Source organism: Urocitellus parryii, unplaced genomic scaffold, assembly GCF_045843805.1.
Source record: "Urocitellus parryii isolate mUroPar1 unplaced genomic scaffold, mUroPar1.hap1 Scaffold_37, whole genome shotgun sequence".
Classification (NCBI taxonomy): Eukaryota; Metazoa; Chordata; class Mammalia; order Rodentia; family Sciuridae; genus Urocitellus; species Urocitellus parryii.
In genome coordinates this window covers 3,567,834-3,585,203 of record NW_027553327.1, presented here as the reverse complement: position 1 = coordinate 3,585,203, position 17,370 = coordinate 3,567,834, and the positions used below count along the sequence as shown (strand labels likewise).

At 36.0% G+C, this 17,370-nt stretch overlaps 1 protein-coding gene across 1 annotated transcript in view; it reads left to right on the top strand.

The window, feature by feature from the left end:
• The window catches only part of LOC144252158 (roundabout homolog 1-like), a 158,640-nt gene that overhangs the window by 92,988 nt on the left and 48,282 nt on the right, over positions 1–17,370 (top strand). Inside the window, 7 exon segments of the mRNA XM_077794668.1 lie at positions 2,907–3,028; positions 3,698–3,929; positions 5,004–5,125; positions 8,191–8,321; positions 8,323–8,357; positions 13,002–13,199; positions 17,168–17,194. Of these exon segments, the coding sequence (XP_077650794.1) occupies positions 2,907–3,028; positions 3,698–3,929; positions 5,004–5,125; positions 8,191–8,321; positions 8,323–8,357; positions 13,002–13,199; positions 17,168–17,194 (867 nt within the window).

Below are 17,370 nucleotides of genomic sequence, written 5' to 3'. Positions count from 1 at the left end.
TGAGGCAGTTTGAGGTTTTCAATGTTGGATACGCATTTGTAAAGAATGCAGAAACTATGGCAGCTGTAAAATGAATTTAAACTTTTGTCCCCAGTACAGGTGTCTCTATCTAGTGGACTCTAACCAAAAGTCATACTACTACTTCATCTGATTCTATCTTGCATTCATGTGAACGGTTTTATAATCTATATTGTCATTTGTAAGGGTAGTTAATATCTTATCTGAATATTAATTTTTTTTAAAAAAGAAAGTTTTAATCAACTTCCCTTTGTTTATGCATAGCGGGAGGAACAATCTAAGGGAAATGAATCTATGTCAACCAGAAACTGATATATGGGGAAACAGGCACACATTTGGAAGTCAAAGACATTTTCATCTCAGCTCTTCAGTCTTGTAGCTCTGTGACATTGAGGAAGATAGGCAATCCTTCTGCATTTTGGTCTTTTTGCCTTTGGAATGGAACTAAATAAGTGCATTCTTCGGGACTGGACCCAGACTGAATTAATCTCTATCAGAACAAATTAATCAACAAATAAGCATGCAGGATAAATTAAATCAATATATGAGCATAGATTCAATTTTTTTAAAAAAATGCCATAATTACTTTTGTTTCTTTCAGTGTCCAGATTAAAAATAAAGTTCATAAAATTTGCAGCTATCATAAAACCAAGAAAGAGAGCTAGTCAGCCAAGTGAGAGAATCAGAATCAAATATATCTTGACAGACTGGAATGAAGAGCCAGCACTAACATGATTGAAATTAACAGAGCAAATTAAAGAGTCAGGTACTTGAACTGAGGTTGAAAAAATTAGCTTTAAAAGGATAGTCTGAGAACTCTAGGCTTACAGGAATAGAAGTGTGTGCATGTTGGTGCTCTGGGAGGTGGACAGACTTGGTGTTTGGAGTCAACTCAAACACCTATCTGTAACCCCTGAGTGATATAGCTGCCAAAAGAGCCAATGTTGTCTTTGCTGGAATAGCACAATTGTTTCTGGATCAAGGCGTCGTCTCTTTCACTGCGAACTGGTCAAATCACAAATGGAGTGATGGGTTTGCTGTGAGCACTGCATTTTCAGATGGACTTTTAAGAGAACACAGTGCATGGAAAGCCGAAGATCACTTCACAGAGGAAATGCAATGCTCTTGGCATGATTAGCCCCAAAAGAAAGAAGTGTTAGAGGAAACATGACATCCTTTCCTTAATATTTTAGGAGACTGGACGATAACATGCTTTTTTCTGACTCCAGGACACAAGAAGCAACCAATGAGTGAAAATAATAGAGGCGTATTTTATTACTTAGTTCTTAATCTGCTTTTGAGACACTGTACAACCCAACTGAGGATTATGATCATAGTAGAAATCTTGGAAAGGACCTAAAAAAGAAAAAAAAAATTCTATTGGAGGTGACAGAATGCATATGCTGTAAGGGAAAGGAAATCATGCAGAAAGTTCAGGGAAGATTTGTTGGCAATTGATTTCCAAGGGAACAGGCATGGTGTCTATAACCACTTGAGAAATATGGTTGCACCAGAGTCTTCCCCAAGTGGAGACACCAATGAATGAGCTGTAACCAAAAGTTAAACATGCATACATACAGAGAACAGGTTTGTAGTATAGGAGTCAGGTAGACGGACCTGTGTCACATTGAAGTTAGCTCCTTGTCACCAAGCGCAAGATTGGACTCTGCAAGGAGGAGGAGCTAAGAAACTGGCAGCCAGGGATGGAATTGGGTGGATAGTGGTCATTGTTGGGATGGGGTGGCCGTCACCTCTATTGCTATTATTCTACCTCCACATGTCGTGTCCTTGAAACATTCTTGAGCCCTATTATTTAAAGGAAATGTACACTTACACAGAATGAAAGATGGTGTATAGAGTATTGATAAGAAGATGACAGTTACTATAAATAGTGGGTGAATTCTGAACAATGCATAGAGGGATTCCAGTACCTGTGAAGCTGTAGGATAGAGCAATATTAAGATTTCCTGCCAGTCCAATTCTGAGTGTGGGGAAAAGCCTTTCTGAATTATAAAACATTTCTTTCAGGAGGAGAACAAGAAAAATAAAAGGATCAATTCATAAGCATTTCCAAATTACATTTCTAGGCATCACTTTCTATTTTTCTTTCTAATATGAAATTTTCTAAAATAACACATAAAAGACTGCCATTGCAAAATGGCTAATGCTCTTTATTAAGCATTCTTCACTGTGATACAATAACTAACGTAAACCATCATCAATTAAGATGATGTTAATAAGTGCTCTTTGCTCATGGATCTAATTTATTTTATTGGCCTCAGTAGTGCCTTCTGCATCCCATATTGCTGCCACTTCCTTATCCACCCTGCCTGCCTGGGAAGAGACCAGGGCTCTCTTATGAAATGTAGCTGTTGGGCTTCTTTCTGGGCTTGCTTTTGCTGCCCATGTTTCTCTGCTCTTCCTTGCCCAACTCTCTGCTAACAGGTCTGGTTGTTGTCTTCCTTGCTTAGTTGGGATCCTTCTGTTTTTTTTTTTTTTTTTTAAAGTTGGGATCCTTCTGGAAGGTTATACCAGACTCGGAGAGGACTGCCTAGCCTCACTCTCAGCGTGAACATGATCATGACATGGTGGGAGCAGCCCTTACACTTTACTATTTGCCATTGTCTTTTTGTTTCTTGCCCTTGGGCTCTCTGCAGGCCCTCTACTTGTTCCCTTCCCCTCCTCTTTCTCTGTAGGTCCCTAGTCTTCTGAACCTAATGAAAAGGCTAAGTTGTTCTTATTTTGTTCTGTAGCACAGGTTGGCTTCCTAGGCCCAGTGAGTCTTCTTTTCTAAGAGTGGCTCTGATTGAAAGGACTGGTTCAAGCTGCTTTGCTTCAGTTCGTTAGCATGATGCGGAGCCTGACAGGGTCTTCTTGAATCCTTGCAGATGTTCCACCGACAAGTCAGGGGGTGGACCACAAGCAGGTCCAGAGAGAACTGGGAAACGTCGTCCTGCACCTCCACAATCCCACCATCCTTTCTTCCTCATCAATTGAAGTGCACTGGACAGTGAGTTGTTCTTGTAATATTTTATCTCAGTCTTAATAAGCAGGTGGCTTGTCTGAGATCATTATATATATATAAAATATATATAAATATATATATAAGATATAATTTAATTACCTGTTGATCACTTCTATGCCATGACAGCTTTCTCATGTAACACATGACTGTCATTTACTATGGTAGCCATGGACGGACTTTCATCAATAAAAGCTTCTTATTTGTGTATATTTCTTTTTGTTTATATAATGAAATAATGAACTCTACCCCTCTCAGAGGACAAAACTCCAAAATATTAACTATGAATTTGCAACTTATGGAAGGCCCATTATCAAAGGATTTTTTTTTAATCTTAGAAATATTTCCAAGTAGTATTAAGTAGGCTTTTAAGATCAGGAAGTAGTAAAACACATACCCTTGACCTTCACGTGTCTCTAGATGATATATCTCAGAACTGCTATGACACTTCATATTTATTCATAAGGCACAGAAATTAATATCATCCTACAAAAGATAAAAGATTTTTTAAGTATTAACTTAGGTGAACTAGAAATACTCAGGGTGAAACCTGATAGGAAAAAAAAATGTGTTTTGTTGCACTTCATTTTTTATTATTTTGCAATAAGCAATAAAAAGCTATGAGTGATTGCATTTTTATTTTTGTCATTTTAATAGGTGGACCAACAATCTCAGTATATTTAAGGATATAAAATTCTCTATCGGCCATCTGGAGCCAACCATGGTGAATCGGAGTGGTTAGTTTTTGAAGTGAGAACTCCAACCAAAAATAGTGTGGTTATCCCTGATCTCAGAAAGGGAGTCAACTATGAAATTAAGGCTCGCCCTTTTTTTAATGAATTTCAAGGAGCAGATAGCAAAATCAAGTTTGCCAAAACCTTAGAAGAAGGCAAGTATATGGAGTGTGTGATATCTGTGCACTGCAGTAGATTTGTTGGGCTTTTATTAACTTGGAGTTGTTAAAATGTTAAGAGTGTCTTTCTTTAATGTTTAACTGTCTTTTTTTTAAAATGGATTCTTTTTAGCTATACATGATAGTAGAATCCATTGTTTAACTGTCTTGATATTAAACATACTTTGTTAAGAAATTTTGTTTAAATAGAACAACTATTTTTGGTTAAATAGAAAAACCAAAATGCTGTAAGCGTTGACTTGCTTTATTAGTGGCCTATACATAAAAAAAGTGAAAATGTGAACCTTGTGTTACTTAATGACATAGACAGGGTCTGTTGAATTACTCAGAACTCCAGTCCACATTCAAAGATGGACTCACTCTCAATTTGCTTGCCTTTCCACCACCCATTTATTGAATGTTACTTTGATTAATGATTTATAAAGAAGGTGAGTAACACCTGGGTTTTCCAGGACTTTCCAGAATAATCATTCTGTCCTTTTTCATCCCCTATCTGGAAATCCCTCAGTTCTAGGCAAACCAGTATGACTGGTTACCATAAAACTAGAAATTAAAAAGTATTGTTTATGTAAATAGTTTTGTGTCACAACTACACTCCATAAAAACATTAATAATGTCTCCTAATATGTCCTTGCCACTTCTTGGATTAGTGATAGGATGTGGTTAATATCCTGATTAGCATTCACTTTTTATATTTTCCATGTTTTGGGGAAACAGGAAATTAGGGTTACAAAGAAGTACAAATAGAAGTCCTTTCATGTTTCATGGAGATAATATATATAACTTTGATTATGGAAATTCACAATAACATCAGGTTGGTAAGGTTGAGGAAAAAAAGTAATTTTGGACTATTAACATTTAAGTGGGTTACATCTTTGAATCATGCAGATATTGAATTTAAAATCCATATACTCCTTTTTAATTTTAAATATTAATTTTAATCAGTTCACTATTGATATTTACTTATATTAATTAATAAGTATTAATTATCTGCTTTTCAGTGTTCTGTAGCACACTTTAATATATCTGCTTTTTGAAACAATTTAATAGCACCAAGTGCCCCACCCCAAAGTGTAACTGTATCAAAGAATGATGGAAATGGAACAGCAATTCTTGTCAGCTGGCAGCCACCTCCAGAAGACACTCAAAATGGAATGGTTCAAGAATATAAGGTAATACACATATGCTAATTTACTGATGGACACCCTCTTCTACTCACAAAGCTAAATAAATTGTTTATAGATATTTGGCGCCATCTGCTGGTAAAACTACCAACATGTACAATTATTCATAGACCTAGTCTTGGAATAATTTCTTTGCTAGAAAAGTTACTTAAAAAAAAAATGCTAGAGAGAGTCCAAATTGTTACAAAACTTACACATCCATCTAATTCTACAAAATCAATAAATTTAAATGGTAATAATATTTTCCTCTCTGAAAAATGCTTTAACATATTTTTCAGAATTGGATTGCACTATGGAATTGGCTATATAGAGAGTCACTTTCTACCAGATTTTTTCTAACTTTTTAATTTAATTTAACTCATTTACATCTTTGAGATTTTAGAAACTTCGAACAAAGTTGGAAAAATAATTTTGGTGTGTGTGGAAATCATATGTTTATATATCTCTTGTTTTTGTTTCAAAACAAAATATCATGTCTCAGGAAATAGTCCTTTATAAATTTCAGTATGTTTATATAAACTTTTAAAACATGTGTGTATTATCGGTTGATTTAATCCAGTGGTTCTGAATAATTATTTTTCCCTATGAAATAAAGCAGCTCTATTCAATAAATATGGACAATCTTAACATGGATTCATTTTAGGCAAATATTTTCAAGCATGCCAAGATGCATCAAAAACTGAGATGGAGACATGAGATTTAGCTGAAAGATTGTGTTTGAACTTATTAATGAATCTGTATTATAGGATGATCCTAATGTGCTGTCAGAATGGATAAATATAAATAGAAAATATATGTGTACATTTTTATGTGTACTTTTTTGACAGTTACATACTAGAAGAATTTTAACTATAAAAGATGTACTTCTCTGCCGAGTGATCTGTATTTCTCTGATGTCTGAGTCATTTTTTAGTTGACTAGCTAAATAATGATACTTAGAATACTAATTTCTATATGTAAATATTCCAGATCATTGTTTAGGATGTGAAACTGATTTTATGAAGGTGATATGAAGTTATTGATTCATAACTGAGGTTAGAGTAGACACACCTTGATATGTGTCCATTGACAGGACATAGGATATCTACCTTCACTAGTATAGGTCAGGGATTTTCAAGTATAGGCCAACAGCAGAATCACTGGTAGAACCATTTTCCCAGTACAGGTGACTTGCCACCACTCTTGGAGATTCCAATGCAGTTGATCTGACAGGTCCCTTACATGTGTATCCTGATAAATCTCTCATACGTTCTTTTGAGTAGCAAATTTATTTGTTTGATAACTAAAAACCAATCTAAGCTTAATTTTGGGTATGATATTTTATTTTAAAATTATTTTTAAATCAAATTTAAAAAACAACATTTTGTGAAATTTAAGTATATCAATAGGGCTGCTTTAAAATATATTTAAAATATGACTACAAATGCACTGTGGATGTTTTGAGATATTTTGAATAAGGCTTTTTCTAGAGTAACTGAGTTACTAGAAGGTAAAAATATCCATACTTTTAAGTGCTTTCTCACAAGTTTCAAGGTTATTTCAATACTGGTGAGTGACAGGATGCTATGTTTCAGTCTGGAAAAATAGACTGTTACAGAAGATTTTTAAGGATTTAAAATGAGGTGATGTCTCAGCTGTCACACAAAATTGTATAATGTAGGCATTTTCCCCTAAGAGTCAAAACTCATTTCTTTCCTCAAGAAATGTGAAAGGGTGGATTTCACTTAACTTCATGGTCAATTTAAAATAATAAAATGCCTTTCAGAATCTGATTGACTGGTACAAAATCAGTTTGTGGCTTCAGTTCAGCTGTGTAATGTAATTGGGGGGAAAAAGATTCACAAAGGAGTCTTTATTTCCAAATGGTCAGATCCTGATATAGTGTCTGACCATTCGGTGGCATTACACGTTGAAACTATATGAAAATAATATTAAATTTCAAAGAACAAAATTAAAGGTTATTGACCAAGTAGTAGAGGATGCTGGTGTTTTTAGATTAATTTAAAATCCCATTTCCTATTCCAGTGTGGACAGTAGTCCACTTGAAGCTAATCCTGTATTTAGCTCGAGGATATCATAAGGAATATAGAGTGTTCTTCACTCCTGCACGGATTATTCTCTTATGGAAACTGAATCCAAATACAATTTCCTATCACAAATATCACTATCAAAGTCAATGAGGCATACGATAACTTTCTCATTATAGAATGTCTTTCTTGCACTTCGAGTATGTACTCTTATTCTTTATGATCTTATGGATATTGTGAAAGACTAGTTAATATTCTCCTTTAACTATAATACCAGATTGCTAATTCATCTCATTGATATTAGTTCAGCGTACCAAAAGCTGAATAAAAGCCTAGGATGGTTTTTTTCCTCCTGGAGTGCAGTTTTATTTTTAATAATCTTATTTATACATACTTCTTTGTATTATGCAGAAACTACTCTCCTTTTAAATCAACCACTTCATGAGTTTGATACGAAATGTGAAGTGACAGTACCAGGTGATTCTATCCCAGAGAACTGTTGAAGTGTCAGACAGAGTTCCCTCCTCACCTTTGATGCCTGGTCATTGGGCACCACATCTATCACACAAATGTCGAATAATTTTACACACATTGTTATTCTTTACCTGGATATGTATAACTTTTTGCAGAGTCCTGTATTTCCTGACAAATAACCTCATGCTATTAAAATTTTTTTAAAATAAAAAGAATAAAAACCTAATGATATGCGATATGATGTGGATTGAGAGGAATGTTTATCTTCAAGCAAAAGTTTGTAGACTCACCTTATACAATCCTTTAAGATATTTAAGAAAGTGTAACTATTACAATTCTCCAATAGTGCAGCTATTACCAATACTGGGCTTGACTGGAAGAGTCTTCTCAGAGCTCCATCTTGGAGAAGAATGACTTTTTTGAAACCTTGTGTTGGTGGTTCATGCGGCATCTCAACTGGGTCAAGGTCTAAAGTCCGTCTTCACCCTCTGTGGATCTTTGCATTATCTTGGAAATTTTACCAGCTTGATTTTCATTATGTTCTTCTTCCAGGTTTGGTGTCTGGGCAATGAAACCCGATACCATATAAACAAGACAGTAGATGGTTCTACCTTTTCTGTGGTTATTCCCTCCCTGGTTCCCGGGATCCGGTACAGTGTGGAAGTGGCAGCCAGCACTGGGACCTGGGGTGAAAAGTGAGCCTCAAGTCATCCAGTTAGGTGAGTGTCCAAGCAGTCCAGTTTCACAGTCTGTCACTGTACTACTTGTCCTGCTTTGCTGTTTTTACATGTGTCTGAGCCACTGTTGGAAGTTAATAGAATTCAGAAGTGAGGCTTATAACTACAGTGGTGTTAGCTTCACTTAAAATACACTCACATACAGTGTTATGCCTTGGTTACCAACAAGGCCACTTTCCAACAAAGACATTGGTAAGCAATTTTGTCCTTGTGTGAACATCACGGAGTGTAGTTACACAAACTAAAATATATGTGATGTCATTAGCCAGTATCATCTTATACAACAGTCAATAGAAATCATTCCTCGTTGATATAAACGTTATGTGAGGCATGACTGTAGATATCTTATAACTAAACTAACATTATCCAAATATACATTTTAGATGATAGTTCAAATAAAAGTTAGGTAATATTCAGTATCATCCTAACTGGGGCCCTGTGGAAATTTTTTTCATCTATTTAACTAATACTACTAATCAAGTCCAAGGACACTGCAGTGAATAAAGAAAAAGATAAGTTGAGATGTCAGAGCACTGGAATGTTTCTATGCTAATCACTCAAATTTAAATACAATTTGTGTTTCAAAAATTATACATAAATTTAAAAAAAAAACCAGCAAACCTGACCTGGGTTTCATTACTAGAGATCACTATAGGCAAACTATTATGAACATACTACATGAATTAGTAAGTGATTGCTATTTACATGTAAACAAGCAACAACTGAAATGGCAATAAAACAATATTGCAACTAAGAAGTGGGGAGAAAAAGGTCAGATTTTAAGAGTTAACATTTAAATTAGGAAAGAGGCCAAGAAGTATACAGTCTGGTTTGTGTCTGTATATTGCAAATCAGAAGTTAAGCATCAGTAATATTTTATGTCAGATGCAAATTATGAAAAAGGATCATTTGTAGCAATCTTTATGCTTCACAAATGAGTACATACTATTTTGGCATATTAAAGAAGTATGAATGACATCCTGGAATTATTTCATAATAAAAGTAAAAGAAACATTTGACTTTGATTAACTCTGTTGCAATACCTAAAGAACTTCATATTTATTTTGAAAATATTGTTAATGTTCCACTGTTAAGACAATGCTAGCTGCTGCAATGCATAAACTTGCAAAGTTTATATGACATAACACAGTAAAGTCTACTACAATTCCAGTTGTCTAGTAGGTCTCTGTTTCACCTAGTGTTTGTGGGTTGTAAGCTGAAGAGCCCTAATTTCTTAATGTGGGCTTCCAAGGTTGTCCCTGCACCAACAGAATGCAAGAAAGGAAATATATATTCTATGGGAAGCTTGAAATGGTGCAGGCTAGAAAGGTGCACATGACTCATGCTTGATGTGATTGTAAGAAGGTGAACGAGGACTAAATGAAAGCAGCGGCCAGGAGCTGCCTCCCAGCAGTCAATTATGAGAGGCCCATTCAAGCCTTCAGTGGGGGCTTGCTGACTGTCACAATCTGGGCCAGAATTTTATATTAATTTTTTGGACTCTTTTTTTCCATGTTACACATTTTTAAATGATTATTTATAAACTTCTAGACAAAAATAGCTTCCTGGTTTATTCCAAGCAATACAGGAAACTAGGAAAAATCGTTTGATGCATCTGTTGCAATGTTATATAACATGGGGGAGGGGAGTTTATATTGAAAAATTATAGCTGATATTTGAATATTTGTCCACTTTTTTCAAATGTCAGCATTAGGTTATTAAAACTGAAATTAAAAGGTATGTCTTGAATGACCCTAACCATTGTGGATACTGTTTACCTGTTTTTAGAACATACGATGTTTAGTCCTAGTTTTGGAAAGATGAATTGGAAAAAGAACCATATGTAAATTTTATTTATTGAAGATTTAAATCATGGGATTTAAGGGTCAAGTTGATTTCCTTGAAATTATAAGTGGGTTCCAGTTTTTCAGATCTTAATATAGCCTCAGCTGCAGGGAGACAAAGCCTGAGGTAGAGAGGGGCTGCTTTAATTCATTAGTCACACTGCACTTTATTCTGTTAGGTCCATCTGCTTGCTCGCACGGAACCTCTCTGGGCTGTTTCCATAAAATCTGAAGCTACCCAAGATAAACTTGCGCAAATAGGCATAAAGTCTATAAACCTAGCAGATACAAAGGATGTATTAGGAATAAAAAGAATAGGTCTGGTTGGTGAACTTTTAGAGGATGAAGTGCTTTTAGGATAACCAGAGATAAAAGGGTCTGGAACATGAAATAAAACTTTCAGTCAACAAACAGTTGAAGGCAGGTGACTGCTTGTGAAAATAAGGTTTTCAGTCTTGATCCTCCATAGCATGAAATCTGGAATCAAGAAAAACAAAAAAAGGAAATATCCTCCCCCCACAACATATATACACACAACAGAAGGAATTCAGCATTTCACAGAGAAAGGCTGTTTCCGTAGCTATTGAATGCTGCTGATTTTTTTCTGCCAATTATCATATTAAGATGCAATATCATTTAATAAGAAAACCTGTAGGATTTTTTTTCTTCAAGAACTGTTATCCCTATTGAATGAGTTATACTAATTATTTTTATGGAAAATATATTTTTGGACTGGAAAGATTTCTATTTCAAAGCAGACTGTATTATATTAGCAGATTGTATTTCTCTTGAATTTGGTCTGGAGATCTGTGAAGCAGCTATAAACCCACCTGACAGGGCTCCAAGGGATTTGGTTGTAGATGTTTACATGGAGCCCGTGGGATACTCTTTTGTCCTGACAGAGAGCATAATGCCTAAGTATCCAACCCTGTGACTGGGTGTCCTTCTCACAGCAGACTGTTCAACCAGCAGATGCCCTTCTGGCTTTTTTGACCTGCTAAGATAGCTCCTCTCTGGGAGAGCCCCAGCTGGGAGGAGAGCTCCTGCCAGGTGTGTTAATCAGATTCAACTCAGAGGGGTGAAGCAACAGAACACATGAAATAGCAGGAGTGGGTTACTCACAGATCCACAAGAGCAGAGGTGCTGAAAAGAGCCAGTCAGAAGGCCCAGGGGCCACTGAGCGGCCGGGGGGGGATGGCTGCAGGTGGGGAGACAGAGAGAGAGGACCTGTGGGCTGAGGGTTTTATTGGTGCTCAGGGTGTTTGTTGTTCAAGGAGGTTTCCTACAGGGAGTTCTAATTGTTCTTAGAGAAAGCTGGAAGGATTCCATGGGGTCGTGCTGTGACTAAGAGTTGTCAGTTCTGCGGATGATGAGTCCAGGAGGTGGTATCTCTGTGGCCCATGGGGAGGTGGTCACCAGGAGGCAGTTATATAAGGGGGATATCTGCCCTGACCATACTGAGGAATTGGGAGTTAGCAGAGAGCTGGCAACTCTGTCCGGGTAACTAAACCCTTCTTTTAGTATTTAATCTTAGATTCAAAATGAATGCAGAAGCAACATAAAATTTTAAAAGTGTGGTACATGAATCTTTTCCAAGTTAAATGATTTAATAATTGTGAGGAAGCCCCAATCTTAATGAAATGCACAAGCCCCTTCTTATGTCATCAGATGTTGCAGGGGAAGAACATTAAGACTACAGATACCACTGGGAATTCTCCCCACTGGGCAACCTCAGGACCAGCATCACAAGGTGTCTACAAAGTGACATACAGCTTTGACGGAAGAGCGACAGTCTTGCGTTTTCTACAAAGACTTTGCAGGCTGCTCTGTGTGACCTGGAGTAATGGCGGGCTTGAAAAATATCACTGTAGGCTTAAGACATAAATGTAAAATAAGCGTATTTTATTAGCCATATATTTCATCAATTTTTAATTCTTGAATCAAAATATCCAACCGAGAATGTCTTTTTGACTATTCATAACACTTGATAATTCTTTTACATATTTAATGTTCTTTTCTTATATCTATTGCTGGTGATGGTTATTATTTTAAAAGAAAGATTATTCATAGTTCTTACAATGGTAACATTATCTTAATCTGTCATTGTGTTTTAATGATCTTTAATTTTATAGGACGTTCTGATCATGGGTTCAAATAATATGTTTCTAAGACAGTGAAGGATGTTGCAATATAATCTTGGGGAGGAGTATGCAAATACACACACATGCACGCACACACACACACCATTTTTCAATATCTAGCCTGTAGAAAAAGTAAAATTTTATTTTAAGCCTTTTTACAGCACATATTTGATGTTTCTATAGAATTTTGAGAATTTTTCAACCTTTTCTATACATATAATATTCAGTACCTGTTATTTATTTGTACAATTGCATTAAAGTATTCTTGGTTTTGGCGGGGGGTTTGCATTTTATGGTATTAACACTTTTATATTTATCTCAATTAGTGAGCACTGTTTCTCTGAAACTCAATCTAAACAGGATCCCACAAACTTGTAAAATAAAAAGAAAACAGAGTGCCACTGTCCTTGTTTCAGCTAAGATCACACAAAATTACATCCATACTTCTTTTAAATTAAAATGAATGAATTTTACTAGTGATCTCATGAACTCATTCACTTCCCTGCAGTAATGCAGAATGAAAAAGAGAAATCATGGTCCAAAATTAACAAAATATAATGACAGGTATTTTACATCATATATGTATTCTTACATCATCACACTGAGTCTTACTCCCAACTCATCAGAAGATGGCCTTTCAGATTCTCATGGGAACCCTGTGTCACCTGAGGACCAGGTCAGCCTTGCTCAGCAGATTTCAGACGTGGTGAAGCAGCCAGCGTTCATCACAGGAATCAGAGCAGCCTGCTGGATCATCTTCATGGTCTTCAGCATCTGGCTCTACCGACACAGGAAGAAGAGGAACGGACTTACTAGTACTTACGCGGGTATCAGGAAAGGTATTCGCTTTCTCAGGTTTTTCATATTTTAATATGTTTATGAAACTCTTAGTTTTACACCTGACTCCACCTGATTCACAGGGACACATATCCTACCTGTTAAATTATTTCAATATACAGCAATTCTCTAAAGTACTTTTATCATGATATATGCATATGAACAACTCTCCTGTGGCAGTACAACAGAGTTAATCAGTTTCTTAGGACCCAGATCCTTTCAAATATGTTTCACTAAGGTACATCTAGGCTTGTCTGTGATACTGTGGCCTTCTTCTCTTAGGCAATTATTTTATTACTTTATTTCTTGGGGGAAATTTGTAATCTCCCTGTCACAGGAATTATAAATTGGGTCTTTAAACTCACAGAGTTTTAAGGGGATTGTTGTCCTTTGAAAAGCAACAAAAAGAGAGATTTTTTTGATTATTTTTAGAAGCAGTCCTTTCTTAGTGAATATGATCACATTATGAGGGATGTCCTGCCTAGGGAGGGAAGAGTGTTAGTACTTTTCCATTCATAGACTTAAGATCCTGCAATCCAATGTCTTATATACTGTCCATTAATGATGATGATTTTGTTACGTATGTCTTTATAATTTTAGGAAAAAAAATATTTGCTATTATTTACATTTTCAAAGATAGACTCTGCCAATATATTTCATAAATACCTTGGCTACATATCTTCAAGTCCTATAAATTGTTGACAATCTAAACATTGAGGCACATAATCCTGCTCCTTCCTCTCCCCCAAATATATCCTCCAACTCTGGTCGTCATACCGCGGCTGTAGATTGTGTGGCCTCCTAGTTTTCCGATTTTAGTCCATTTTTATGTCTTTAGTTCAATAAAATGATTCATAGTGTTGCATTTTACTCTCAAAAAATGTCATGGTTTGGATTGAAAATTACACATTCACCTTCGTTATAGAGCCAACATAACAAAAAAGTTTTGCTTTGCTGCAAAGCAAATTTAAAGATAATTACCAAGAAATTAAGTCATCCCTTCCTTGACTGTCACTTATCCTTTCTTTTCCTAATGGTCTACATATCTCCTAAGAGAACATTTTCTGTGTATCTTGGACAGAGTATTTCTCTAATCACATGGAATTTTCAAGACGAGGTAAAACTTGAATGTCGTTACACATTTATAAAACATTCTGTGTCAACAGTGTGGGATATTTGTGCTGTTCCTGGAGGTCTTGGGAAAAAAGAGTCAACAGAGATTCATCATCAATACTGTGAAATAAATCCATGTGCCTCCTGCCTGTGGCTCGGCAGCAGTCTCCTCATATGCATAGATTTGCCTTAGCGTTATCACCCTGAAATATGTTTTTTTTTTTTTCAGATATGTGTCCTACCTAGACATGAAGCAAAATGTCAGTACCCCTGCCTGTGAAATGGAAAACAAGGGCTTAGAGGTTACTGAGAAGAGAGTGGTGCTCATTATGTATAGAAAGAGAACAATGTCAGGCACATGTGTTACTAAATAGAACCTTTGACTGCAAATCCATGCAGAGACGGGGTTTATGAATGTGTTTGGTGGAGTGGGGAAGGGGCAGGATTCTGGGAGGAGACTAGGTTTAGAAATCTGATTTCAATAAGGAAAAGCAACTAACATTTAGATGTTAATTTTCTGTTCATCAGACTTGCCCCATTAACTCCATTTCATAAACAGCCAGTCAGTGAAATCCAGTGTTTCTTGTCATGATCAAGTGTCATAACTGTGTGATTATAACAGTTTAATGCTCTGTATTGTCTTGAAGTCTAAGAATGTGACATGAAAACTCTCCTTTCTGAAATGCTCCTTGTTCTTTACTAATGTCCTTTGAGCATGCTGACAAATGCCTATGTGATCTTTCTATGGGACCTTTAAACTAATATCCTGGCCTTTTCAAATAGCTTCTGTTTAAGCAGAAATCATAGAACATAATTACAAATGTAATTGGATGAGCACTGATTCTGCTTTCCTCACTTCATCCTGTTGGCACTTTTTCAAAATTCTATGTCTATGCATTTTTTTTAAAGTGCATTTTGGGTATCTTAAATTTTACTATGCCAAACACAATGCCAGTGGTTTCAGGGAAACAGGAAGTAAAATATTTTAAATAAATGAAAAGAAACTCTTGACATAAAATATCAAGCCAGAGTGTGACTTTGGGTACTCATGAGCATTGTTTTAGCGTTTCCCCTTACGTATAGCTATAGGTGTGACATCTGCTGGGACACTGGGGGCTCCATCCACATACATCCACATATTACATCAGCACCACTCAGTACACAGAGTTCATTATATTTATTATTGGAAGCTCTGAAAATTAAGTTGTTCTTTGGTGTGCTAGCAGCGAAAATTTCATTTAGGGCTGACTTTTTTTTCATTTCTTCTTCAATTCCTCAAACTGGGGTTAGCAGTTAGCTATGAGAAGTAATGACAAGGACCTTTCATATTTCCCGTGTCCTTGTGATTGCAAATTAATGTTCAAGCACTCCACTCTTGCTTGAATAGCTTTAGTTTCAAATGTACCTTTTTTTTTTCTTTTTATGAAGACTTGTTACTATGGCTCTGAATTTTTGAATGTAGCTAAATTACATTGACTCTCTGAAAAGATCTGACTGAAAGACAACACAATGGAATTCTTAAGACAGGGGCTGCTGTGCTGCAGAGGAAGGCCAGTGTATCAATTGGGTACACAGCATTAATGTTTTTGTTGTTGTTCTTTCCAGTCTGCTCAGAGATGAAGTGGTTTGGTAAGAAGTGACAGTTGTAGAGGATGCTATGTGTTCCACTTTGCAAACCCAGAGCTCTAATCCTAAAGTAAATTTCTTATCATTGTTCAAATGTACAATGGAAAATGCATTTTGGCAGCTTTTTTGATACATGATCAGTGATCAATATTCTAGTTTGTTTGTTGTAAAGATTTTTTTTTCCAGGCAAGCTTTAACCTTAAAGGGTGTAATGTGGATTTCCTTGCGTTTTTTTTTTTTTTTTTTTTTTTTTCATCCAGAGCAGCATTTACTTTAAATTAAGGGGAAAAGATTGGAAAATATGTCAGTCTCCTCCCTTTATGAAGTGACATGCAAATTGCTCTGGTGTGATCCCACACCAGGAATAGAAGATAGGAAAAGTGGGGGAGGCCATGCTGCTACTTTTGAGGTCTGCAGTTCAATTTCAGGCATTATTGATTAGATTAAGATTTATAACTGCAGAGAGAGTGAAGGTTCTCAGAGGGGTGTTATTGTTCTATTGTTTAGCTTCTAGCGTGGCATTAGAAAAATGTTCAGCCTACTCAACCACGCTTCTAAATGTAAATTATGACACAGAAATCAAAGTTTAAAACTCCACACATTTTTCTATCCGTTCAGAAATGTTTATAATGATAAAAATGTAGTGTTGTACTGTTTGTGTAAGGCATCAGACTTATAGGACGTTTTGATTTTTATGATTCTCTTTGCTTTTCCTTCCTTCCTTTCTCCCTCCCTCCTTCCTTCCTTCCCTCCCTTTTTCCTCTTTCTTCTCCTTTCTTTCCTCCAATAATAAATACTTAAGTGCACCTATTAGTCCATTTAATAAGCATTTACTTTCAGATTCCTAGATAAGGTTCCAGCATACACCTGATAATACTTGTTTAAGAATCCATCATCCAGTGTTTGGAAATGATTAATAGCAGAGGATTCCTGTTTGTACTGGAGCCCATGAGCTAAATCTCTGTTGCTAAATGCAGGGTCATTCACAGGGTAACGCACAGCTCCCCTCCCAAGGTACTAGAATTTCAGACACTTCAAAATGGTACCTGTAGAGACAAGCTTCTTTTTCTAACCTCATATTGGGTTTTATTCATATATCAGAGTTTCAGACCTACTGGCTTGGTTATTTACATTTGTTTTATGTTCAGCTGTCTGCTTGATTCATACTAATGTGATATGTTCCCTTTCTCTTCAGCTTAATAACTGGTTTATATTTTGTTTTGATTTTCAGTCCCGTCCTTTACCTTCACGCCAACAGGTATATATTTGCACTTACCCTCCTCCTATCCTTTGTTAGTTTGGCATGTGTTGTACTATTGTGTTTCTGGTTTTATCTCATTTTCAGCAGTAACTGGGGGGAAAGGACTTAAATGGAATACAATACTTCATTTACTCATGGCAGGCATGCATTTGAAGTAGAAATGGTTGGTGTTG